The following is a 23,318-nucleotide window of genomic DNA, read 5'->3' on the forward strand; positions in this document are numbered from 1 at the left end:
CAACGTTAGCCGGGAAGCTTTAAAAGAGACTGGAAGGCTCTGTCAATTTCCCCTCAGCAAAGATCACTCCTCAGGGGGTTTGTTTATTTCCTCTTTGCCTCCTAGAAGGGGAGGTGAGCCTTCCAGAGGCAAAGAGGAAATTAACAAACCCTCTGAGGAGCAATCTTTCCTGGCTCTATAGAGGGGAAATTGACAAAGCCTTCTGAACTCTAAAAAACTCAGCTTCCCGGCTAACGTTGTGACTCCCTTCATGTGCATGTCCTCGTGTAATTCGTCTCTTGTAGCTTAGCTCAGAGTTACAGACAAGGAGGCAAAGTGCATGCCTGCTGGCTCGCTAGCTGCCTTTTTGATAATGAATGTGAGTCTTTACAGAAATCTTCCTGAGTAGCTGGCTGTATGTGTGACATTGGGCATGTGGCTATAAAGTATACCAAGAGAGACAATATGTGGTCGGGTACGTAGATGCTAAACTGCTGACACTGCTGACACTGCCTTGATTGATCGCTGAAAAACATGACCCTGGACTGAATGACTCTGGACTTTGGATACTCCCTTTGGCCTTGTTATCTTTAAGAGGCAGAAAGAGATACTGTAATCTGATACCGCAAGCCAGTACATCAGCCTGAACTTCCATGTACAGAAGCAGTAGAACTCTGAATACCACATTCTGGGGACCAACAGCATTCCTGTCCTGGCTTTTGCGGCATCCAGCCAGTCAAGATTGGAAGGAGACAGAGCACAGTCCTGACCCGGGAAGGCAATCCTGATATGATATGATCCACCTGGATTCCATTCTCACCCCCCTTTCCCTCCTCCATCACTGTCTCCCTATCACCCAATCAGCCTGTCTCAGATGTACCCAGGCACCAGATGTTTCTTCCCCTCCGCATAATTATAGTTATAGCCCAAATGCCATTATCAAATGTCAAAATACAGCTGCAAACGAGTCAATGGAATGAGCAAATCCTGACAAAAATGTGCAAAATTAAATTAAGTCGCCCGGTTAGTCTCCTCAGCAGGGAAGGGACCGGTGGGGCCGTCAATCAGGAAGGTGCGCAAGCGGAAGGTGGCGGGGAGAAGAGAGTGGGGTGGAGGGAAAAGAGGAGAGAAAGAAATCATTAGCCAGAAAAAGACCGTCACCAACTGCTGATTTAATTAACATTGGGGAATTTGCTAATGTACTATTCTTATGCTCAGGGTTGACTGGCCAGAATTGAACTCTGCATTCAGATGGGTTTATTAGAGACCACACTGGTGTGAAAGGGATAAAAAGGTTCCTTCTGCTATTGAGGGTGGCAGCACAAGCGCTGATCCCTGAGCCAAACCTGGCTGCTATTTAGCCCACTGTCCAGCTATCCACCTTTGAGATTCTTGGGTTCGTTCACTGTACTCCACTTTTCTGGCCACACTCGTTCCTTAAGGCAGGTCATAATAAAACACATCAAAAGCACAATAACATTTAAACATATTGAATCTAATCTATCTATCTATCTATCTATCTATCTATCTATCTATCTATCTATCTATCTATCTATCTATCTATCTATCTATCTATCTATCTATCTATCTATCAGCATGAAAAACCAGCAAGATTCTAGAACATGAGCAAAGTCAGCAACATCGGATAATCCATAACAAACTAAAAACATTGTGGACACAACACTTAAAGAAAACGACAGCAAATCTTGAAGACAAATAGCCGGGTACTAAAAATACTTTAAAAAAGAAAGAAAAAATCTGGGCCTGTAGCAGTCAACACACACACTAAACATTAAATGGAAAATGAAACCATCCTATCCCATTCATTCTGTTTGTAAAAAACAGGGCCAAATGAGAAACTTCAAAATGAATGAGCATAAATGAAAAACCTAATTTGTTTTGTTTTTCATTCATTATCCCGTTACTTTTTCTGGCAGTATACAGCAATGCAGTGGAGACATTTTGCATTGGATGCATTGGCCGGAACAACATGCAGAATTCACATGGGAATTCTACTGGGATGAAGGGAAGTGAAAGTGACCTCACCAAAAGTAAGACTGAAAAAGCAGACAGCCCTTTTCAAGAGAATTACAGGAGGTGCACACTCGAGAACTGCAGAGCATGTAGACTGATTCTGCACACGTTCGATAATGCACTTTCAATGCACTTTATCAATAGTTTGAGGTGGATTTTTTGTTCCGCACACAAAAAAATCCTTCCAAATAATCTATAAAGAGGATTGGAAGTGCATTATCCAACGTGTGTGGAATCACTTGTAATTGCCACAGGGAGAAGGAAAACAGCAAAAAGACAAGTATAAAGTAGCCATACAAAATGGTATTAAACTATAAGGGAGGAACTGGCTATGCACCTGATAATGATGCCATGGGAACGATTCAATAGGTGCTAGAAATACTAGCATGATACAGAAACAAGCACCAGATAGCCATGCTTGCTGGAATAAGCAACGCTACTTCCCAGCAACTGGCAGGTGCGCTAGTAAACAGTCATTTGACCGAAAACGAGAGTGCTTACTAGACCACATCAACTACGTGACTTAAAGGGAGCCACAGCTTAGCAGTAGAGCACCTGCCTTATAGGTAGAAGATCCCAGATTCATTCCTTGGCATCTGCAGTAAAAATCATCTCTGGGAACAAGTGCTGGGAAAAGTTCTTTCTCTGCCTGTCCCAAATCTGTACAAGGCGGAGGAGCATCAGAAACAAAGAGATGACCAAGAAACGACATTTTCAGTGGCTGCTAGTGGCTGGTTGAACATGAGGGGGGGTGGGGGGAAGAGGCTTGAAAAAAACTCAGAGCTGCTCACTGAAACAGAAAAAGGCTGGCATCACACTAAACCTGAAATTCTCAGTATTCAACTGAAAATACCACAGACTATTGTTATCTACAGACACAGAGTAGCATCTCATTATCTCTGTGGTGAAATCTTTTGTGTTGGAAAAGCAGCCTTTGCATCACAATTCTCTTCTTTGCAACATCCCTCTTGCCTTCTGACTGAGATATAAGGGCTCAAGAATGTCCATTCCTACTTATATCTGAAAGCAAGATCCAGGTCCAATAGCACCTTAAAGACCAACTAAATTTCCAAGGTTTGAGAGTCAAAGCTCCCTTCGTCAGATACCACTTGTATCTGATGAAGGGAGCTTTGACTCTCAAAAACTTATTCCCTGAAAATCTTGTTGGTCTTTAAGGTACTAGTGGGACTTGAAACTTCCTCTTCTATTTTTATGATGAAAGCATTAAGACTGTACCTCCTTGGTGCTATTCAACCAATTAGAGGTCCTATGGCTGAACTACGGGTTCCCAGTTACTAAGCAATGCACTTTCCAGATGTTGTTCCTACCTTTCAAAAGAAGAGGAACCCAGTTTTCATCCCTTTGACCTGAGGTGGCGAGCCCTGACTCCATTTCTAGAACATCAAGCGGGCTTTACATGCATGACAGCCAGATGGTACAACAAGCCCCTACAAAGGACCCCCTGGAGCACCCTTGTGGACTCTCCTCTAGGAGTCTCTAGACCCCAGTTTGAGAAACACTGTGCTAGCTATTGCACTCTCTGCTAGGTTGTTTCTCATTGCTATCCACCCTTCAGACTGTCTTGCTATGCCATCTGGTGCTAGGCTATTGTTCAGCCTTGTTCCCATTTAAATGGCAGACCAACATGGTTCTGCACATATTGCTGGGCAAGTGCTCATCAGCATACTTCCTTCAAATTGAGCGCTGTCTCATCACCATGCATAGTGCTCAGTTTGGTGTAGTGGTTAAAGAGCGCAGGACTCTAATCTGGAGAACCAGGTTTGATTCCTCACTCCTCCACTTGAAGCCAGCTGGGTGACCTTGGGCTAGTCATGGCTCTCTGGAGCTCTCTCAGTCCTATCCACCTCACAGGGTGTTTTGTTGTGGGGATAATAATGACATACTTTGTAAACCGCTCTGAGTGGGTGTTAAGTCATCCTGAAGGGCGGTATATAAATCGAATGTTGTTGTTGTTGTTGTTGTTGTTGTTGTTGTTGTTATTATTATTATTATTATTATTTCTCATTGCTGGTTTTCCCTTATAATCAGAGGTTTGTGAGCTATTGCACACAGGGCCTGCATGGTCCAGGTAGCCTGATTTTGTCAGATGTCAGAAACTAAGCAAGGTTGTCCCTGATTAGTATTTGGATGGGAGATCACCAGGGAAGGTCAGGGTTGCTACACAGAGATGGCCAATGGCAAACCACCTCTGAATGTCTCTTGCCTTGAAAAACCTATGGAATTGCCATAAGTTGGCTGTGACTTGATGGCATGCGTCACAGACTCACAGCAGGCTAATGCTCATCATGTTTCTATTAATATCACAACCTGGGTCACTACTGCACATCGTCCACCATTCAGAGAAGTTAGCTGAACTTTGCAATATCAACATTTTCCCCACTTTCTTCTTCCCAGAACTGCAGTAACCACTTGGGAAATCATTAGTTATATTTAGGACAATTATCTGCAAACGTATGGTGTCCTTTTTTGCTTTCAAAACCAAAAAGTGCAGACCTCTGCCACATCCCTCTTTTGTGCTGCTACATCATAATCCTACTCAGTAGCACTTTGGTACATGGAGCCAAAAATGATTGGAGCTCCCATCCTTTTGGAGAGGACGGTGGCACATCTACTGGTTACGATATAATTCTTTTTATTTTTGTAAATATCTCATTTTTGGGGAAGGGGAGAAATTTTTGCAGTGTCTCCTTTGAGGCAGGCTCCATTTTAGGGAAATTAGAAATAAATGCAGTTGTGTGATCAGGCAAAGCTGCTTTCAATTAACGCGCTACACAATTAACCTCCCGCTTATACGACCTGCCCGTGATCTGGAAAATCATTAGCTGGGGAGGTGAGAACCAGGCCTGGCCATCTGGTCTGCATTTGGCCAGGCGTGGAGATGCATAGGCTGGGGGTTGTTTTCTCAATTTATTGGTATGCTCATCTCCGTCAGCCGTGTAAACTATACAAGTGAAAGACCAGCTGGGGAGAAACAGGGATTGATAGCCCTAGAAGAGCCCACATTGCAAGGAAATTGGCCATGGAAACCATTTCCAGGTCTCTGCAGAAACAGGATTGCCCGTTTCTTCTAGAACGTAACTACCCTGCTGGATCAGTTCAGCCACCCAGGTGCTCCTGGGGACTCTCAAGCTGGCTATCACCTTCGCCCAGCTGTCAGCATTCAATGGTATATTTCTCTGAATATGGATCACATGTTCGCTATCATGATTTGTCCTTGAATGATCCTAATCTGCTTTTGTACTGGCTTGCAGGCCCCGAGTGTTGGGCAAGGCAGTGTTGTTTAGTCCAAGGTCGGGGTTCCAGAAGTCAGGCAAGGCAGAGTCAGTGGCTTAGCAGCTATTGTACATGTTGTGTCCATGCCTAACAGCGTCCCTTGGCTGGTTTTATAGCCACATGCCTAAGGATCGTGCTTGCAGCCAGCTGCCCAGGGGGAATCCTGCAACTACTCCTCTCCATTATCAGCAAGCAGCTGATGTCAGGCCAGGAGGCGTGCACTTTGCCATCTCGCCTGTAGCTCTGTTCTCAACCTTCTCCTGCGGTGCTTTAAAGGTGTAAGTGATGCTGGAGGGCTGAGGGCCAACTGAGGTTCACCTGCTGAATCAGGGCTGGAGGGTTATGAATCTTGTTGGTTATGAATCCTGATGAGCCTGCAGCTCATTTTCTTGCTGGTCGGCTTCTCTCGAGGAATCCTCACTATCACTGGGCCCTGGCTGACTCATGAGTTTTTTTTCTAAACTGTCAGAGCTGGTGGCCACCATCAGCTCTTGCAGCAGGGATTTCCAGGTGTACTACTCATTGCACGAAGGAGGGCTTTCCCCCCTCTGCCTTGGACTTGCCACAGACCAGTGCCATTGAGTGATAGCGAAATTTTGTGCTCTGGTCGTTAAAGCCCATTAGAGCCTAGGCCTCCATTTCAGTTGCTTGCTTAGAACTATGCTGACTTCCTGGTTTTTACAAATCTTGATAGATATTAGGAAATTATGTTTTTAAATTGTATATACTTATATGCTTCATGTTTCAAATGGTTGTAAAATGTGCACTTAAATTTTATGGTTAACGTACTGGCCAAGTGCTGTAATAATAAATTACTTACTACAGTGCCATTGAGTGATTCAAAGTTTAATCAATTGATTAATCTCAAAGGCTGTAAAGAGTCCAGCAGCACCTTTAAGACTAGGATAAGCTTTCGAGAACCACAGCTCTCTTCATCAGAGTTGTGATTCTCAAAAGCTGATCCTACTATATAAAAGAGTAAGCGTGTTCTAGACAACTCACTTCTTACCCTGATACGCCACCAGAGGGTGCTGCTATGGAGGGAAGCCCAGATGAGGCAGCCTGTCCCTCCAGAGAGTGCACTGTGGCAGGAAGCCCAGGCCGGGATCAGGTGCAGAGAAAGAGTTAATGCCAGCCTCGCTCCTTCACCCAGCTGGGATCAGGAGTGGAGCAGCTGGCAATACCCACCCTCATATTTCATCCAGCTGGGATCAGGAGTGGAGCAGCTGGCAATACCCGCACCCCGACTTCACCCAACTGGGATCAGGGGTGGAGCAGGTGGCAATGCCTGCACTCCCTTCACCCAGCTGGGATCAGGAGCAGAGCAGGTGGCAATGTTCACCCCCTGCTTTCACCCAGCTAGAATCAGGCGCAGAAGAGGGGTCAATGTAGTAGTAGTAGTAGTAGTAGTAGTAGTAGTAGTAGTAGTAGTAGTAGTAGTAGTAGTAGTAGTAGTTTATTGTATTGATCATAGGTCATAACAATTTAATACACCATAATACAAAACACAGCCGGACAGGATCAGAACCAGATTAAAACATATTCACAACACAATTGTACTATTATACCATACATTTCAATCTAAACTTTCTTGCCGCTAATGCCTGCCCTCCACTGTCACCCAGTTGGGATCAGGAGTGGAGCAGGTGGCAATGCCCGCCCCCTGCCATCACTCAGCTGGAATCTTTAGCAGAGCAGGTTGCAATGCCCATCCCAACTTCACCCGGCCAGGATCAGGAACGGAGCAGGTGGCAATGTTTGCCCATCCTCCACCTGTCTGGAATCAGGCATGGAGCAGGTGGCAATGCCCACCCCCCTTCACATGGCTGGGATCAGGTGTGGAGAAGGTGGCAATGCTCCCCCCCACCTTCACCCAGCCCGGATCAGGAGCAGAGCAGGTGACAATACCTTCTCCCCTTCACCCAGCTGGGATCAGTCACAGAGGAGGAGGTAATGCCCACCCGCCCAGCCTCTCCTTTCTAGAGCTTGTAGTATTTTTTCCCACGACAGGCTTTGTTACTAGTGCTACAATAAAGTTGGTTAGTCTTAAAGGTGCTATGGGACTCTTTAAGATTTTACAGACTAACATGGCTAACTCTTCTGGATCTGAAAGGTTGGTAATCCTGCACCTTCAGCAGACTGGCTCCCAAGGACAGGACAATTTCAGCCTAATATAAAAGCAACCGTCCCTTGTTCACTTGCTGTATAATGGATACTGACAACTTCCCAATGCTCTGCTTCACTCCAGTAAAAGAATCTCATGCAGCAGCTGTCAGGAGGACCCTGCAAAGTTGTTTCCAGAGTAGACAATAGCAAGCTAGATGAGCCAAAGGTACAAGGACACTTTATTGGCTCAGTGGCAATGCTCCTGCCTTGCATGCAGAAAGTCCCCAGTTCAATCCCAGGCGTCTCCACTTAAAGGGAGCAAGTGTTGGGAAAAGAGCTTTCTCTGCCCGAAACCCTGGAGAGCTCCCTTTGAGGGGGTGACAGCAATGAACCAGTGGCTCGACTCTGTATAACCCAACTTTGCAGCCTCCCCATGTACATTTATTCTCCCCACACTGAATGTACATGCTAATGTGAAAATGATTGTACGTCACTAGCAAAGGGCAGAAAACGAACTGGAGCAGGGAAACAATGACATTACATACCATTAAAAGAAAGGTCATAAACAATACTGGGGGGACAGATGGTGGGAACAGTGGAAAAAGGATCTGAAAGACCCCCAGGAGCCCTGCACTGTGTTGCTGGCCTCTAAATCCACCCCACCCCATTCTGCTGGCGCCCTCCCTTTGTGCAGACAGCAGCCCGTAATAGAACTGATACGCTGATTCTTACCTCCATGAGGTCTATCAGCCACAAGAGACGCTCCTGGGAGGAGGGATCAAGGGAATCGTTTTTAGAAGGGGAGAAAGAAAAGTCTGTTAGAAGACAAGGAAAATAAGCCCGGCTGCAATTGTTTAACACCCCCCACCCCCAAATATGAATTTTGCAAGAACAATGCATAAGCGCTGGCTCAGTTTGTTTGACGTGGAGCGAAACAAGCGCCACATTATTTCTAGGGTTGCCAACTGCTTTCACTTGCCTTTGCTCCTGTGCTATTAAGAATGGGTAGCCATTAACAGGGGCCAATATTATGCTAAGTTTCCCTTGCCAATTAGGAAAATAGAAAACCGGACTGCTTTGGTTTTGGCAAACCTGAGGATTTAAAAACTGCCTTCATGCTGGAAAGAAGGGAAGTGTGTCCCCCTGCCCCGTCATAGGCAAATTTCCCCACAGTGTTCAGTGTCTTGCCTCCAGTCTATGCTTGTAAGGTCCAAACTGCATTCTATACAGAGACAGGCACCAGCCAAGACCGAAGCAGATTTTCAATCAAGTCATCTTGAAATTCCCCGAGTTGGCCAGTGACTTTCAGTTCTACCTTACCTCAGATGGTTGTTGTGAAGTTAAGGACTACGTGCACTGCTCTGAACTTTCTGGTGCAAGGGAGAGATTAAAAACCTAAGTAAATGAATTGCTCGTGGTGGCATATAACTATGTTGCCTCAACGTTGTTGCTGGGTTTGTAAGCCAGAAAGCAGCCAAGAGGAGACTGCAACCTTGAAGGTAGGATTGGCTGAAGACAGTGGGGTTCTTAACTTTTCCCCTTAGGGCTGCCTGCCTGCCTGCCAGTGGTGGGTAAACTCCCTGGGATTTGCCCCCTTGTCCACTGGTCGGCCAGAGATCGGCAGGAGGAGGCAAACTCCTGGAGCTTGCCCACCACTGGCAGACACCTCAAGAGTGCACGCTGTGCGTACGTTCCCAACTAGCACAGCGACGTCCCTTCTGGAACTGATGTTATTGCATCACCCATGGGATGTTCCTGTGCTTCGTTTGGGGCCAATTTGGGCCTCAAAGGGGCCAAATTGGCCGCGGGAGCACTCGCACAGCCAGGGCTTTTTTTCAGCAGGAACACGGTGGAACAGAGTTCCGGAACCTCTTGAAAATGGTCACATGGCTGATGGCCCCACCCCCTGATCTCCAGACAGAGGGGAGTTTAGATTGCCCTCCACGCTGCCGAGCACCATCCCATGGGTGGTGCAAGGACATCACTTCCAGAAGGGACATCGCTGCGCTAGTTGGGAGCGTACGCACAGTGTGCACTCTTGAGGTGCCTGGCAGTGGCGGGCAAGCTCCAGGAGTTTGCGTCCTCCTGCCAATCACCACCAGCCATGTGACCATTTTCTCCAAGGGCAACCCACTGAGTTCCACCACCTCTTTTCCCAGAAAAAAAGCCCTGCGCACAGCCAACGTAGTGACATCACTTCCGGAACTGACGTCATCATGCTGGCTCCAGGGCATGCACACGCGCTTCGTGTACATACCAAAGACAACCTCGTGCCTGGCACAAGGTAAGTGCCAGAGACTCCACACACCCCAGACAGGAGGTGTGGGGTACCTGGTAACCCTACTGCCTGCTCACCCTCACCTGCTGCCACTTTTCTCCCTCCAGCAGGAAAAAGAGATTCCAGTCCCTGTATTTTTTTTCCTTTGTGGGAAGAAATGCACTCAGGAGAGGGGCTGATTTCAAGGCGATAAATGGGCCAAAAGGGAGGTGTGAAGCAGTTCCTGCCTCTCTGGCAAGTCCTCTGCAGCTTCCTAAGGCTCTTTATATTTGAAAAAAAAATCATGGGACAAAGTTAAATACCAAATGAAAGTGCACCCCTGCAGCAGGAGCAGGAGCAGGAGCAAGTTGCTTAGAGGCGGGCAGTGACAGCATTCACACAGTCCCCAGGCCACGCCTTGCCAGTGCCGCCCCTCCCCATACCCTTCCTCCTCATCGGCGCTAGGGTTGCCAACTCTGTCTAGGGAAAATTCCTGGATATTTTGGGATGGAGCCTAGGAAGGGACCTAGTGGAGTATAATGCTGTAGAGTCCGCCCTCCAAAGCAGTCGTTTTCTCCAGGGGAACTGATCTCTGTTATCTGGAGAGAACTTGTAACTCCAAGAGATATCCAGGCTGGTATAAGATTGCCATTCCCCCGGTGGGGGCAGGGGATCCCCCTCTCTCAGCCTCCCCCCCCCCCCGCCACCACTCACCCGGCTGGCGGGGAAAGAGCTGTGGGAATGGGCCGCCTGGGTATGCTCCCAACATGGCGTGATGATGTCACTCCCAACAGTGACATCATTGCATAGCCCCCGAGAGTGCTCCTGGGCTTTGTGCTGGCTGATTTGGCCCATTTGGGAGCCCAAAACAGCCCACTGAGTAGCCTGGGAGCATTCCTGGGGCCTGTGCAATGGCGTCACTCCTGGAAATTACATCATCACACTGCACCAGGATGTGAGGATGTTCAAAAGGTAAGTGCCAGGCCCCCGCTCCTGACAGCAGGGTAAGGGGACCTAAAACCCTAGCTGGCAATACTACTGCACCCTCCTGAAACCCAGCAATCCCCCCGCCTCAGTTGAATGATGGCTGTGATTACAGAAAAAGAGCCCATTAAAATGGTGAAAGGGGGAAGAGAACAATGGAGCTCATCACTGCTATTTTACAGGAGACATGAAGTCCTTCTTCCCCCCTCCCCACCCCGTCTCGCTGCAAGGAGAGCTTTCACAGACAACCTGAAGCCTGTGCACTGCTTCATCTTTGAGTAAGAGCAAAGGAGGCTTTTTTTGGTCCTAGCTTAATAAAGAAATCCCTTGGTGCCTCACAAGCTGGTGCTTGCAAGGAAGGCACACGGTATTGTTTGGAAGCTCCCAAATAAAGCGGGGGCAGGCTGTGTTCCACCCGAGGAAAAAATCCCTGCGTGGAAAGAGCCCATGAAACACAGAGGCCAACCCCATAGAGTTGGGATCCCAGAACTCCCCTTCCCTGTTCTTCCTTACCCCACCCTTACAAGTAGCATGGGCCTTCCAGCCTTCACCATCAGCAGCTTGTCTGATTAAAACCAGCTTTGCATTTCCGAGGCTGCTAATGCATTTATGATGAAAGGTGTTTTATGGCTGGCAAATTAATTTAGGGGCTGGGAGGCTGCACATTTAGAGGCGATTATGATAACTTAATTAGATGGCGTGCGTGATGAGGTCTCCGAGACATTAAAATGTTGACATCGGCTTGCTCGAAGCGAAGGAAGGAGAGCCTGGAGGCTGGCAAAGGTGGCAAATGGACTCTTTTCCCATTTCCACCCCTTAGGCAGAAGCAGAAACAGTGGAGAAAGGGCTCTCTGAGTGGAGAGGAAAACAAGCTTGGCTTGTCCGGTTATAGATACCCTATTTCTACTTATCAGGTTTTTGTTTTTCCCACCTTTCCTCAAGGCAAGGGTGGATCTATTATGAAACTAATGAAGCTTAAGCTTCAGGCCCCCTAATCCTGGAGGGGCCCTGAAGCAACTTTTTTTAAAATGACAAAATTGATGGAGTTTTTAAAGTATTTGTTATTAAAATAAGGCTATTTTAGTGATAGAATCATAAGCCGATGGGTTGAAGTACTTAATATTGATCTTAGAATAAGCTCTAATACCCGTTTCATATGGCCTCATAATGTCCCTGGAATTGGTTAAATTTCAAATTTTTCTCATGGGCTCGTAGCACCCGAACCCCCAGCTGTTGCCCTGTTGTTGCTGGTTGAGAAGGGCCCCCCATAACAGTTCAAGCTTCAGGGTCTCAAAAATGTAGGTCCACCACTGCCTCAAGGAGTTCAGGGAGGTGTACCCAGCTATCCCCTCCTCTTTTTATCCTCACAACATCCCTGTAAAATAGGTTAGGCTAAGACCAAATGATTACATCCCAAAATTACAAAGTGAACTTCATGGCAGAGCAGGGATTTGAAATCCTTCGTCCTTGCACCACACTCTAAAGCATTGCACCACACTGTTTCTCCAGTAAGTAAACACTGGCAAGGTATGGCCTACCTGTCCATCACATTTCCATCCTGCCACTCTTGCCAGGGCCCTAACCTCCTGGAGAGCCCAGGAGAGCCTGATCTCATCAGATCTCAGAAGCTAAGCAGGGTCAGCCTTGGTTAGTAATTGGATGGGAGACCTCCAATGAAAACCAAAAGCAGGCAATGGCAAAGCACCTCTGCTAGTCTCTTGCCATGAAAACCCCAACAGGGCTGGCTTGCCATGTCAGCTATGACCTGAGGGCACTCTCCACCACCACACTCTTGCAAGGAGCTCAGGGTGGCATATAGAGGGTGCCGTCCTCCTATTTTATCTTCAGAACAATCCAGTGACTGGTCCACGATGACCATGCAAACCTCAGGGCAAAGTGAGGATTTATTTATATCAGGTGCATCACTTGCCATACCCAGCAATACCTTGCTGTTCTAATGCCTTGCCTTATGATTATGATTATGATTAAACTGCAAATGTCATTAGCCTTGTTTTTTGGATCCATGATGTGAAACTATGCAAAGGAGGTGGTTGTTCCTTCCTGTTATCTCTGTGCTTCTCTGAACTACAAGAGGGGCCTCTCTCCTGGCTGGGAAGAAGCACCTGCACGACCTTGGAAAACTCCGTACCATATCCCTGCTGTTTCTCGCTTAGATGCTTTCCCGCTGATCTTAATGACTGTTAGATCATTAGACTGGGGAGGGAGGTTTAGAAATTGCCTGCGCTTTGAAAAAGGGGAGGTATAGACATCGCCCGTGCTTTGAAAACCTACATTTGTTTGGTATTGGCGTGTAACCATCATTCCTGGCAAAGATGAAGTAAGGCCATGATGCTAGCAACTACCCAATAAAGTCCTTTTACTGTCTTCAGTGAAGTCTTGAGACTTGGCTGGCAGATTCTTGCAGTTTAGTAGATTAACACCCTGCTTTCAGGTGGGTAGCCGTGTTGGTCTACGGTAGAACAGCAGGATTTGAGTCTTAGGGCCAAGCTACACATGACGAATGACACTTGAACGGCAAGTGGATTGAGTGGAGGGCAAGTGAACAGAGAGAAATACACTTGCTGTTCAAGTATCATTTGTCACTTGTAGCTTGGCCCTTAGAGTCCAACAAGATTTCCAGGGTATGAAATTTTGAGAGTCAAAGCTCCCTTTATCAGATACTTCAGAGAGCTCTGACTCTCAAAAGCTCATACTCTGAAAATCTTGTTGGCTTTTAAGGTGCCGCTGAACTCAAATCCTGCTGTTCTACCGCAGACCAAGGCAGCTACCCCCCTTAAACTATCTTCTTGGAAGGCTCAACATTCAGTCACACAGAGTGGAAATTTATAAACTTCACCCTGCCTTCATTAAAAAAAACTCCCCCATGGCAGCGTACCTACAAATGCCGCACCTCCACCCCCAGAATTAAAATCAGCTGTCTAAAAACCAAAACGATCTTTAAAAAGCAGCCAACAGCACTTACCTAACCTAACCTAGGCATTAACCTAAATGGCCGTGACCAGTTGTAAAAGTTTGAAGCTATTGGATAATCTGCAAGCCAGTAAACCTGTTTGAACCAAAGCGCCCCTCCCAGCACACTTCCGTTAAGCAACCAGCTGCAGGATGGTCAGAGAGGGGGGGCATCACCACCCTACAGCCGATGGCTTGGTCTACTGCCGTAACACCACCGCTGCCCACCACAACTCCAGAAGTGTCAGACAAGGTGGCAGCAGCGATGGTGGGGCAGCTTGGCAGTCAGGCCCCCCTCCAGCCACCTGCCAATATGTTCTCCCCAGCATGAAGCCCAAGGCAGTTGCTATGGTTGCTGCTGCACTTACTCCAGGCATTCTGCTTTCTCGTTCCTCCACCCCTACTCATTCAGAATCCTCAAATTTGTGGGGGACAAGGGAATCAGCTGGGGAGCATTTTTAATCTTCTCTTATATATTCAACAGTGATCGGGGGGGGGGGAGGCAGACGTGATTGCTGATGGCTGGGTAGGGTTGGACCATCTGTGTGTAAGCTACCAGCCCTTCCTGAATTCTCTGTGTTCACCCATCCCACTGCAGGTTGTGAAACAGCCTGAAAAGCATTTCGATGTATGAGACACAAGGTGACCTGCCATATACAGTAGGCCACCCACAGAGAAGAGGCCTCACCTACCCGAGCCGAGCTGACTGTAGTGGAGGTGAAGTGACTCCCGGTAGAAGAGACGGTGTCGCTGTAAGACATGATGGAGTAGGAGTCTGTGCCAGTCCCTGTCCCGGAGGGCTGCCGAGCTTTCATGAATTCAATCTCTCTCTTCAGGACCAAGTTGTCGAAACGGTCGAGGTCCTGAGGAGATATTACCCCCCTAACCTCGGACAACAGTGAGAACTGTGTGGAAAGGAAGGAAGGATTCAGTACAAGGATCAGCAGATTTTACACGTTCTCCCCAGTTATTGCTCTGCAATTCCATTCCAGTCCCTCTGAATTCCAGATTGAGACAATTTCTAAATTAAGTCCTGCATGCGCAGTTTGCTTTTGGTTCCTTCAAATTCATTTTTAGCCTTCTAATACTTCACACTGCGGAAGTGCACCTACACATGGACAAAGTGCTGCAAAAGAGCCATCTCAACGTATGCTTGCATCAAGATTCTTTTTATGTAGTGTTTTAGTCATCAGCACGTTGGTAAAACATTACACATGTACAATCACATTGAGATTGCTTTTGTGCAGGGTTTTATTAATGGGCACACGCATATCAGAAATATGGAATGTGCATGCATCAGCTCCACTGTGGAAAGAACAACAGGTAATTCAGATTGCGAAAAATTCGGGAATAAATATGGATAGGGAGAATTTCGGAAGCATCTCTAAGTGGAAGATCACATTCACCTTTTTCCTTGGATACTTCCCGTATTCTCGAATCTGGGCACCATTACAAGCCTGATGAAAGTGATGGGCAGTAGGTTTGGCACTGACAAAACCAGGCTCTCCTTCACTCAGTGAGTAATTAACTTGTGGAATTCACTGCCACATGATATTGTGATGGCTGCTAGTTAAGAGGGATATTAGACAAATGGCTGTTAGAAATGATTAAATGGAAACACTGGGGGGGATCCAGACAACCTCCAGGGAGCTTTCCTCCAGGCTAAGTAGCTGTCCTCCAACTTAAGTGGTTCTTCCTACAGAAGAAGAGCTACTGTAGATGGAGGAAGATTCCTTTGGCTGGAGGAAGGCTTCAAATTTTGCTCAGGGGTGTGGGAGGATAAGGGTATGTTCAGAGATAGTAACCACCAGGGGGAGACTTGGTCTTTGTACCATGTTTGTAGGCCTTCCAGCAGCATCTAGTTGGGCAGCGCATGAAACAGGATGTGGATGAGATGGACCATTGGTCTAATCCAGCGCGATTGCTCCTATGTTCAATGACTGCAGGTCTTGGTCCAAGCCCTAACTGTCAAAAAGGCTAGCCCTGTCCTTCCTCCTTCTTTGTCAGACCTCTCTGCCATACCTTGGCATGAGTGTTGAGCAGTTCAAAGAGGGCCATGACAAGGGCATCCACCGAGATGTTGTCCTCCTTGTACTCATCCAGGTAGTAGCCCATCGTGGCTCTCTCTGGCTCATTCAGGAGATGGCGTGCATGCTCTTCCAACATGACTCGACTTTGGTTCATGAGGCTGCTCAGGGTTACCTGGGATCCTGCCAGACCCCTGTAAAAAGAGGGCTGGAAGGAGCCAACAAGAAAAAAAAACAGAGATTAACATGATAAATGTATTTATTGATTTAAATGTATTGCATCTCTCCCACTGCTCTGGTCTGACGTTTTGCGTAATGGTAAACCAATGTGAGCACCCATGAATAGAAAGAAGGCTAAATAGAAAGAGGATAAACATAGGGACATGCTTGTCACACCCAATTTTTCAAACTCCCTGAGTGCCCCCTCCCATTATTACCTCATGGAAAACTCAAGTCTGCCTGCTGCGTTCATGTATTCTAAAACAGCATGTTTACCCCTGTTTTAAAGCTTGTTCTTAAGTTAAAAACATGCTGGAAAAAATATCATTGCCCCAAACAGGTTATGAACAAGTTTTATTTACTTTTATTTATTTACCCAAAGAGACAAGTGAACCCTGAACAACTTTGCAACTCACACTTTTAACATGGCATTCCCAAAAGAGAGACAAGGAACAGTGAGGGTTAGGGCTCAAAAAATGGGGCCTGTTCCTAGGGACAGTCAAAGTGCATGGTGTACCATATACTTTCTGAATGTGGACGGGGTCTAGGGTAACATGACCAACTTATTATTGCTGCTAAAACAGATCAACTAAGGGTTGCCTCTCTTTTGGAGAGATGGTGTGGTGGTTAGAGTGTCAGATGAGGGTTTGGGAGACCTGGGCTGTTTCCAGACATTCTTAAAGGGATGGTCCACTCTCTGAATGCTAGCCACTTTCCCCCCTGACTCCAGACATCTCCATTTTCAAAACAGTTGTGGGCTGTTTGGCTTCCATTTTTTTAGGTGCCAAAAAATGGAAGCCAAACAGTCTGCAAGCATTTTGAAAACGGAGACATCTGGAGTCAGGGGGAAAAGTCGCTAGCATTCGGAGAGTGGGCCGTCCCTTTAAGGACATGTGGAAACGGATCTCATTTCAACTTCTTATTCAGCCATGATGCTCATTAGGTGACCATTAGCCACTTGCTTTCTTTCAGCCTAGCCTACTTCACAAGGTTGTTGTGAGAAGTGAAAGGAATGAAGGGAAAAAATCTATGCTGCCTCAGGTTCCCGAGATAGAACTGGCTTATTTTTCCACCGCAGGTAGAACAGACACAACGTGACATCTCTGACACCCTGCCAAGAAAAGAACCAACTCTTGTAGTGAGACTACTCTTCATGCCCCACAGTACCAGATCCGTGGACCACTGAAGCCAGAGACATCCACAGATTCAAAAAAGTTGACCTGGCAGGGTTGTGCATTCAGAACAGGTACAGAATTGAGGTGTCACAAAGGTGCCTGGTCCTATGAAGGCTTATTCCAAATTTAGACCTTCCAAGTTGCATCTGCCATCAATGGAAGTTGGTTCTGCTTAGTCCGTAAGCAACCATAAAACTGCAAGGGAGGGGCTGTGACTCAGTGGTAGAGCACTTGTTTTGCATGTGGAAGGTTTAATCCCCAGCATTTCCCGGGGAAAACTCATGCAATAGGTGATATAAAAGACCTCTTCCTGGAAAGCTGTTGCCAGTCAGAGTAGATCAAACTGACTTTAATAGACCAATGGTCTGACTCAGTATAAGGCAGTTCCAGTACTTCCAAGAGCACAGGACTGGAGGCTGCAATTCTATGCCTACTTATTTGAAAATAAGTCCCCTTTGGGAGTACATCTCAGTAATACCGGACCAGACAAGGCTGCACGGCTGAAGCCCTAGCCTTTCTGAACACATTTAGCTTCTAACATGCCTAGGATCAAGTTCCTAGAGTCTTGGCTCTCCTCCTCCTCATTATTATTATTGTTGCTGTTGCTTTAAAAGAGGCATGTTACTATGCCCTAATGGCTGCAAAGATATGCCTGAAAGAGTCTGGGCACTGTCAGAAGAAATCTTGGAAAGCAACCGGAGAGCTTGCTGGGTATGATTTATAGGGATCAAAGAGCAAGGCTTTAGTTCTCTCTGCCCGAGAAGAAGCAGGATTGACGATGCAGAAGAATTGTTACAGATGCAGCATTAGCTATTCAAAGAAAGCATTCAAAATAATTTCATTTGTATGTAGCATTTTTTAAAAAGCAGAATAGACAAACCCAGTCATCCCCAGAAGACTTGGGCAACACCTCAAGAAGAATCCAGCAACTCTTAGGCCTTCCTCTCTGAACAATCCTAAACTGCATACAAAAAGGTTTATTAACCATCTTTGCATTTAAGTCTCTGAAGGAGCCTCTTCATTTGAGGACTGAAACCTTTCCCAGCCTTTGCACCCTCTTAAATCTGGAGGTGTGATTGTTTTAAAGACCTTGGCAAGCACCACTTGTAGGACTGGAATCAGCAGAGGGCCGGCTGTTAAAGCAAGAGCAGTAATTGCAAGGTAGGTTTCAACCAACGACAAGCCGATTGCTCTTGAGGGGGACCGGAACGGGTACGTTTGACCTTCAGAATCAGCTGCAAACAACACCATGTAGAGGATGTGCTTTGCATGCAGAGGGACCTTGGCTCAGTCTCCGGCATCTCCAGTTAAAAAATCTTGGGGAACAGCTGCTGGGAAAGACTCTTCTGTACCCGAGGCCCAGGACAGCCTCTTCCAGACAATACCGAACTAGTCAGACCAACGGTCTGACATCATACAGCCTTTATGGGAAGAGCCATAGCTAACTGCATGCAGAAGGACCCAAATTAGATTCTAAAGGATATAGGGGAAGGGCTTCGAAAAGACCTTTCTCTGGCTGAGACCCGGAAGAACAGCTGATGGTTTCAGTAGTAGTAGCAGTTCCAGAATTTAGTGGGAGAAAATTTTAATCTTCCCAGACATGATATTACATACCTGAAAGTTACACATATAACATGAACGCATTGAACTGGAACTCGTAAAGAAATTTAACACTACATGTTATCCTGGCTTAAACAGAGATTTGGATTTCCTTACTCACTACTGTCTCTAACAGCTCTACATAATGCACTTTACAGAAATTCTGATTGACTTTTCTTAACATGTTTTACTAGACTATATAACTTTATTCTAGTATCAGTTTTCACTTAAACTTATCACCTTGTTTATCTATTCAAACCACTGACCTCTCTCATCATTATTTATAACTGCCAATTTTGTTTCAGACACAGAGATCTCAGATCTTGAAGTTTTATGATGAGAGCCACACCTAATTTTTCTACCGTCTTTTTATCCTGCACTGAAAATTTACACTTGCAAGATTCATGATGGATTTCACTCTCTGCCTTAGCTCCTCTTCCCCACCTTGTAAACTTCCCCTTAAGTAGGATTCCCAGGAGGGAAGGCAGCATGGTATATCCCAATTTCATCAGCGCTTGGGAGCTAAGCAGGGTCGGTACATGGATGGGAGACCACCAAGGAAGACTCTGCAGAGGAAGGCAATGGCAAGCCACCTCTGCTTCTCACTTGCCTTGGAAGCCCCAGCAGGGGTCACTAATAAGTCAGTTGTGACTCGGCAGCACTTTACACACACACAAATAGAATTCTCAGTTTGATTTACATATATCTGAAGAGGTAAACTGTGACTCAGGAAAGTTCACATTGTCATAAATGTTAGTTTTTAAGGTACCGCTGGACTTCAGTTTCAGTAGACAACAAGAAGAACCAATGATTTGACTCAGGATAAGGCAGCTTCATATGCTCACAGGCATATGAACACGCTGCCAGAACACGCTGGAACGGCTCGTTCAGCTGGTTGGGGGAAGTCCCCTCCACCAGCTGAAGTGTGGGGGTTCAAAGAGCTCCTTTCTGCTTGGCAAGCTGTGGGAAAGGCCCTCTTTAATCCCCACTCTTCAGCTGGTCAGGGGAAGCCCCAAACAAAGTTTAAACTTCAGCTGAGAGGAGGTTGCAGTTGGAGGAAGCCCCAAATGGGCTTTAAACTTCAGCTGAGAGGAGATAGATTTCGCCCTCCCAACTGAACCCTTCCTTCCTTTCTCCCTCCCTCCCTCTGGGGGGAGGGGCTGGCCATGCCATGCTGTGCACAATGACGTCACTTCCCGGAAGTGACGTCATTGTGTGGTCCCAGGAGTGCACGCGTGCTTTGTGTACATGTACTAGTGACAGGGGTGCCACCTCCTGCTGGGAGTTGCCTCGGGTGAGATTTCCCCCACCTTTCCCCAGAAAAAAAGCCCTGCCAGGAACAACGAAATCATAAAGTTGTTCCAGTGGGTTCATTCCTTAATCCCAGCCTTGGGTTATTCCATTTTAGGTTTTTTACAGGACTAGCTAGATAAAGGAAGTGCTTTAGCTAGATGCTTCCATGGATCCATAAACAATAAAAAAAATCTGTACTGGTTGGCTATTTAAAGCTTCAGACATTAGAGTCTATTATTTCTGGGGACAAGCCGTTTCCCATCACTCCGTTCCATTTTTGTCCCATGGATTTGCTCAGACCCGCATTCCATTCTGACCCACTTTCCATATTCTGAGGAATTCCTTATAGAGATTTTAGAGTCAGCACATGAGCAGTTCTCTACACTTTTCAGCCTGCATCTTTTCTTTTTCTTTTCAAGGTACTGAACACATACACCAGCACTGCCTGGGAATCTTGATGAAATCTCTTTGTTGTATCAAGATTCTTCTCCTCTTCCTCTTCCCAATTTAAATCAATTTGCATGCGTGCACTTGTAAATTGTGAGCAAAAAGAGATGGGAAACAGTCTGTCCGAAGTCTGGAAATCAGCCATGGACCAAGGGAAGGTTACTGAGGCATTCCGACACTCTGGAAACAGAGTCACTGGGAACTCTAAAAACGGGGGAGAAATTCAAGTTGGAAAGAATGTCAAAAGTCCCTGTGCTTATTTCAGGGGAGGGGACTTCCATGAGAGAGACCCCAGCTGTTGGACAAAATGAGTCTTATCAAACGAAGCACTACTGTATCTATTTATTCTTGAACAATTCTCCCCGACAAAGTTATTCAAAACACGTTAAGTATTATTCATCAAACTGTAATTGCATCTAATTGGATTTGCCGGCAGTGGCATTTCCCCAGCTATTAGTGTGCCTCCACTACCTACCTGTCCCCTGTGCTTGATGCTTTAAGGAAGGCCTTACTGCACTGGCAAAAAAACCCACTTCTTCCTTACAGAGCTTGAAATATCTTACGAGTTGTTCCATTTTATTTTACAAATGGCTTTCATGTCAGTAGGCTTCTGCAAGTGAAAACCCCCACGGCACCGTAAAGACAATAATAGCTTTCATAGACTGGAACCAGCTTCATCTGACACATGAAACAGCAGCCCACTGTGGCAGGTATATATAGACACAAAGATACAAAGGGGAAAATCAAAAATGTAAATAGCAAGGTCCATAGGCTATTCAAATGCAAGGAGGGCAGAAGGTAGCTCTCTACTTTTGAACAGGGATGCCGGTAACATTCTCTCTGCAACCCAATTTCTCCCTGGAATTTGGAGTAGGGAATGAGGATATGTTCCTTATTTTGCTTTTATATTCAAGTCGATTTTTGTCAACAGTTCCACTTTTCCCTCCTTGCAGGTTTTGTAGATTTGTTTGCGCTGTGTACGCACACTGCACATTTTAGAGAAATGCCCAATAATCCCATTTTTTAAAAAAAGTACTGGGAGCTCTGATCGCAGAACCCCCCAGAAGCATGTCAGATTTGGCCCAGACAGGCAGCAGCTGTCCCAAGCAGAAGTCTTTCCTAGGCCTGCTACTGGAGATCCTGTGACTGAACATTAAAGTGGTCTGCTGTAGCACTGAGCCGCAGCTCTCCCAAATCCAGGCAGAGAAGAGGAGGAATTAAGCACCAGGCAAGCTGCATTAGAGTGTGAGTTCCAGTGTAGAGGTACCACCACATAAAAGGCCCTGTCTCTGGCGACCTCTCCCCTCACCCTTGAAAGCAGAAGCACACCAAAAAGGGCTTGGCAGAACATAACTGGCAGTGCAATCCTATGGAGAGTTACTCCAGTCTAAGGCCATTGACTTCAATGGGCTTAGACTGGAGTAACTCTGCATAGGATTGCACTGTAAATGATAGTGAGAAGGCTAGGCTAAAAGTCTTCTCCCTGACTTAGCTTTCCACCTGCAAGGAGGGTTTGTTTTTAAAGTGGATGAACATTCAAACATGCTCACACACCCTTGCAACTGGTACAGGCCTAAGAGCAAGGCTGCCAACTCTGGGATGGGAAATTTCTGGAGATTTGAGGATGGGGCCTGAGGAGGGCAGAGTTTAGGGAGAGGAGGGAGCTCAGCCTCCTAAAGCCACTATTTTCTCTGGATGCACTTTTCTCTGTAGCCTGGAGGTCAGCTATAATTCCTGGGGAACTCCAGGCCCCACCTGGAGATTGGCAGCCCTACCTGGGAGGGCTATCACCAGCACAGTTAAAGCTGCTGAGAAGGCTGCAACAAACTGCAGTTTATTCCTAGAAAGTCAAACTGGGATAAGATTCCAGGGACAATCCTTTAACATGATTCCAAGCCCATTGTGTTTGGGGAACAGACTGGTGCTTGTCATTCTGCCTTCCAGCCCTCGATCCCTGAGCATGCAAAGTAGTGTAATGGGAGCTGCAAGCCAGAGACTCAGCAATGAGCTGTAAATATGACTTGCCAAAGAACGGCTCTTGTAAATCTCTTATCAGCAAGAGCCACCTGCAAAACTTAGTGGCTGCTTTTCTTTTAAAAGGAGAAACCCTCCCAGAAAAGAGTTGGACGAAGCTCCCTCCCTCACCAATTTGGAATTCTGCACAATGTTTGGGTGAGATGGAAATGCTGATGCCAGGATGAACCCCAGAGGACAAAGATCCAAAAGCAAATGGAAAAATGCAACAGAGAGAACACGTATATTAATCACAGGCCCATTCTTCCGATCTCTCCCTTCATTACAGGCGGAAGAAACCCTGTTGCGATAAGCTCAGTGCTCCGAGGGCTAGGCTAAACAGCCAGCAGACTCATGCAGTAAATCAATTTTCTGGACGATGCCGCTGCAGGGAGGGTGGCGGTTTCTATGTTTCAAAACTCCCTGTAAACAGTATCACTTGGACAGCTTCTGGCGATGCTTGAGCATTCTGTACGCTGGGAGAAATTTTTAGGAGAGAGCAGTCGTGTATGCACTCCCCACCACTGCCGTCTGAAGTGTACCGTCCAGGAAAAAGTTCTCTCTCTCGATTCAGCTGATTGTATAAACTGGCCCGAAGGTGGCCAGGTAAATTGCAACGATTGAAGGCAATCTCATACGTATATACTTACTCTCATTTGGAGGGATGTACAATAGAAAAGCGCCTTATATTAACTCGCCCTATCTAGCTCAACTCGTCTGGCACTGGCTGCCCAGGATGTCAGGTTCAGAAAGAATTTTCAGTCTGTTTTTTTTTTCTCCTGCTCTTGGGACTCAAAGCAACTTACAAAGCTAAATACGCAGCACTTCAAATTTGAAACAAAAATATATAACCAACAGGGTCCGCCTGTCAAACTTAAAGCAGGCAACGGACCACAAGGATGTCGCAGGCCAGTTCAGGTG

At 46.5% G+C, this 23,318-nt stretch overlaps 1 protein-coding gene across 2 annotated transcripts in view; it reads right to left on the reverse strand.

The window, feature by feature from the left end:
- Positions 1-23,318, reverse strand: part of WHRN (whirlin) — a 175,003-nt gene that overhangs the window by 20,544 nt on the left and 131,141 nt on the right. For both annotated transcript variants that reach the window (XM_054998355.1, XM_054998357.1), the window contains 2 exons: positions 15,647-15,859; positions 14,317-14,529 (listed from right to left, as the gene is read on the reverse strand). In XM_054998355.1, coding sequence (XP_054854330.1) covers positions 14,317-14,529; positions 15,647-15,859 — 426 coding nt within the window. The remainder of the gene's footprint in view (positions 1-14,316; positions 14,530-15,646; positions 15,860-23,318) is intronic.

Source organism: Eublepharis macularius, chromosome 14 (assembly GCF_028583425.1).
Source record: "Eublepharis macularius isolate TG4126 chromosome 14, MPM_Emac_v1.0, whole genome shotgun sequence".
NCBI classification, from domain to species: Eukaryota; Metazoa; Chordata; class Lepidosauria; order Squamata; family Eublepharidae; genus Eublepharis; species Eublepharis macularius.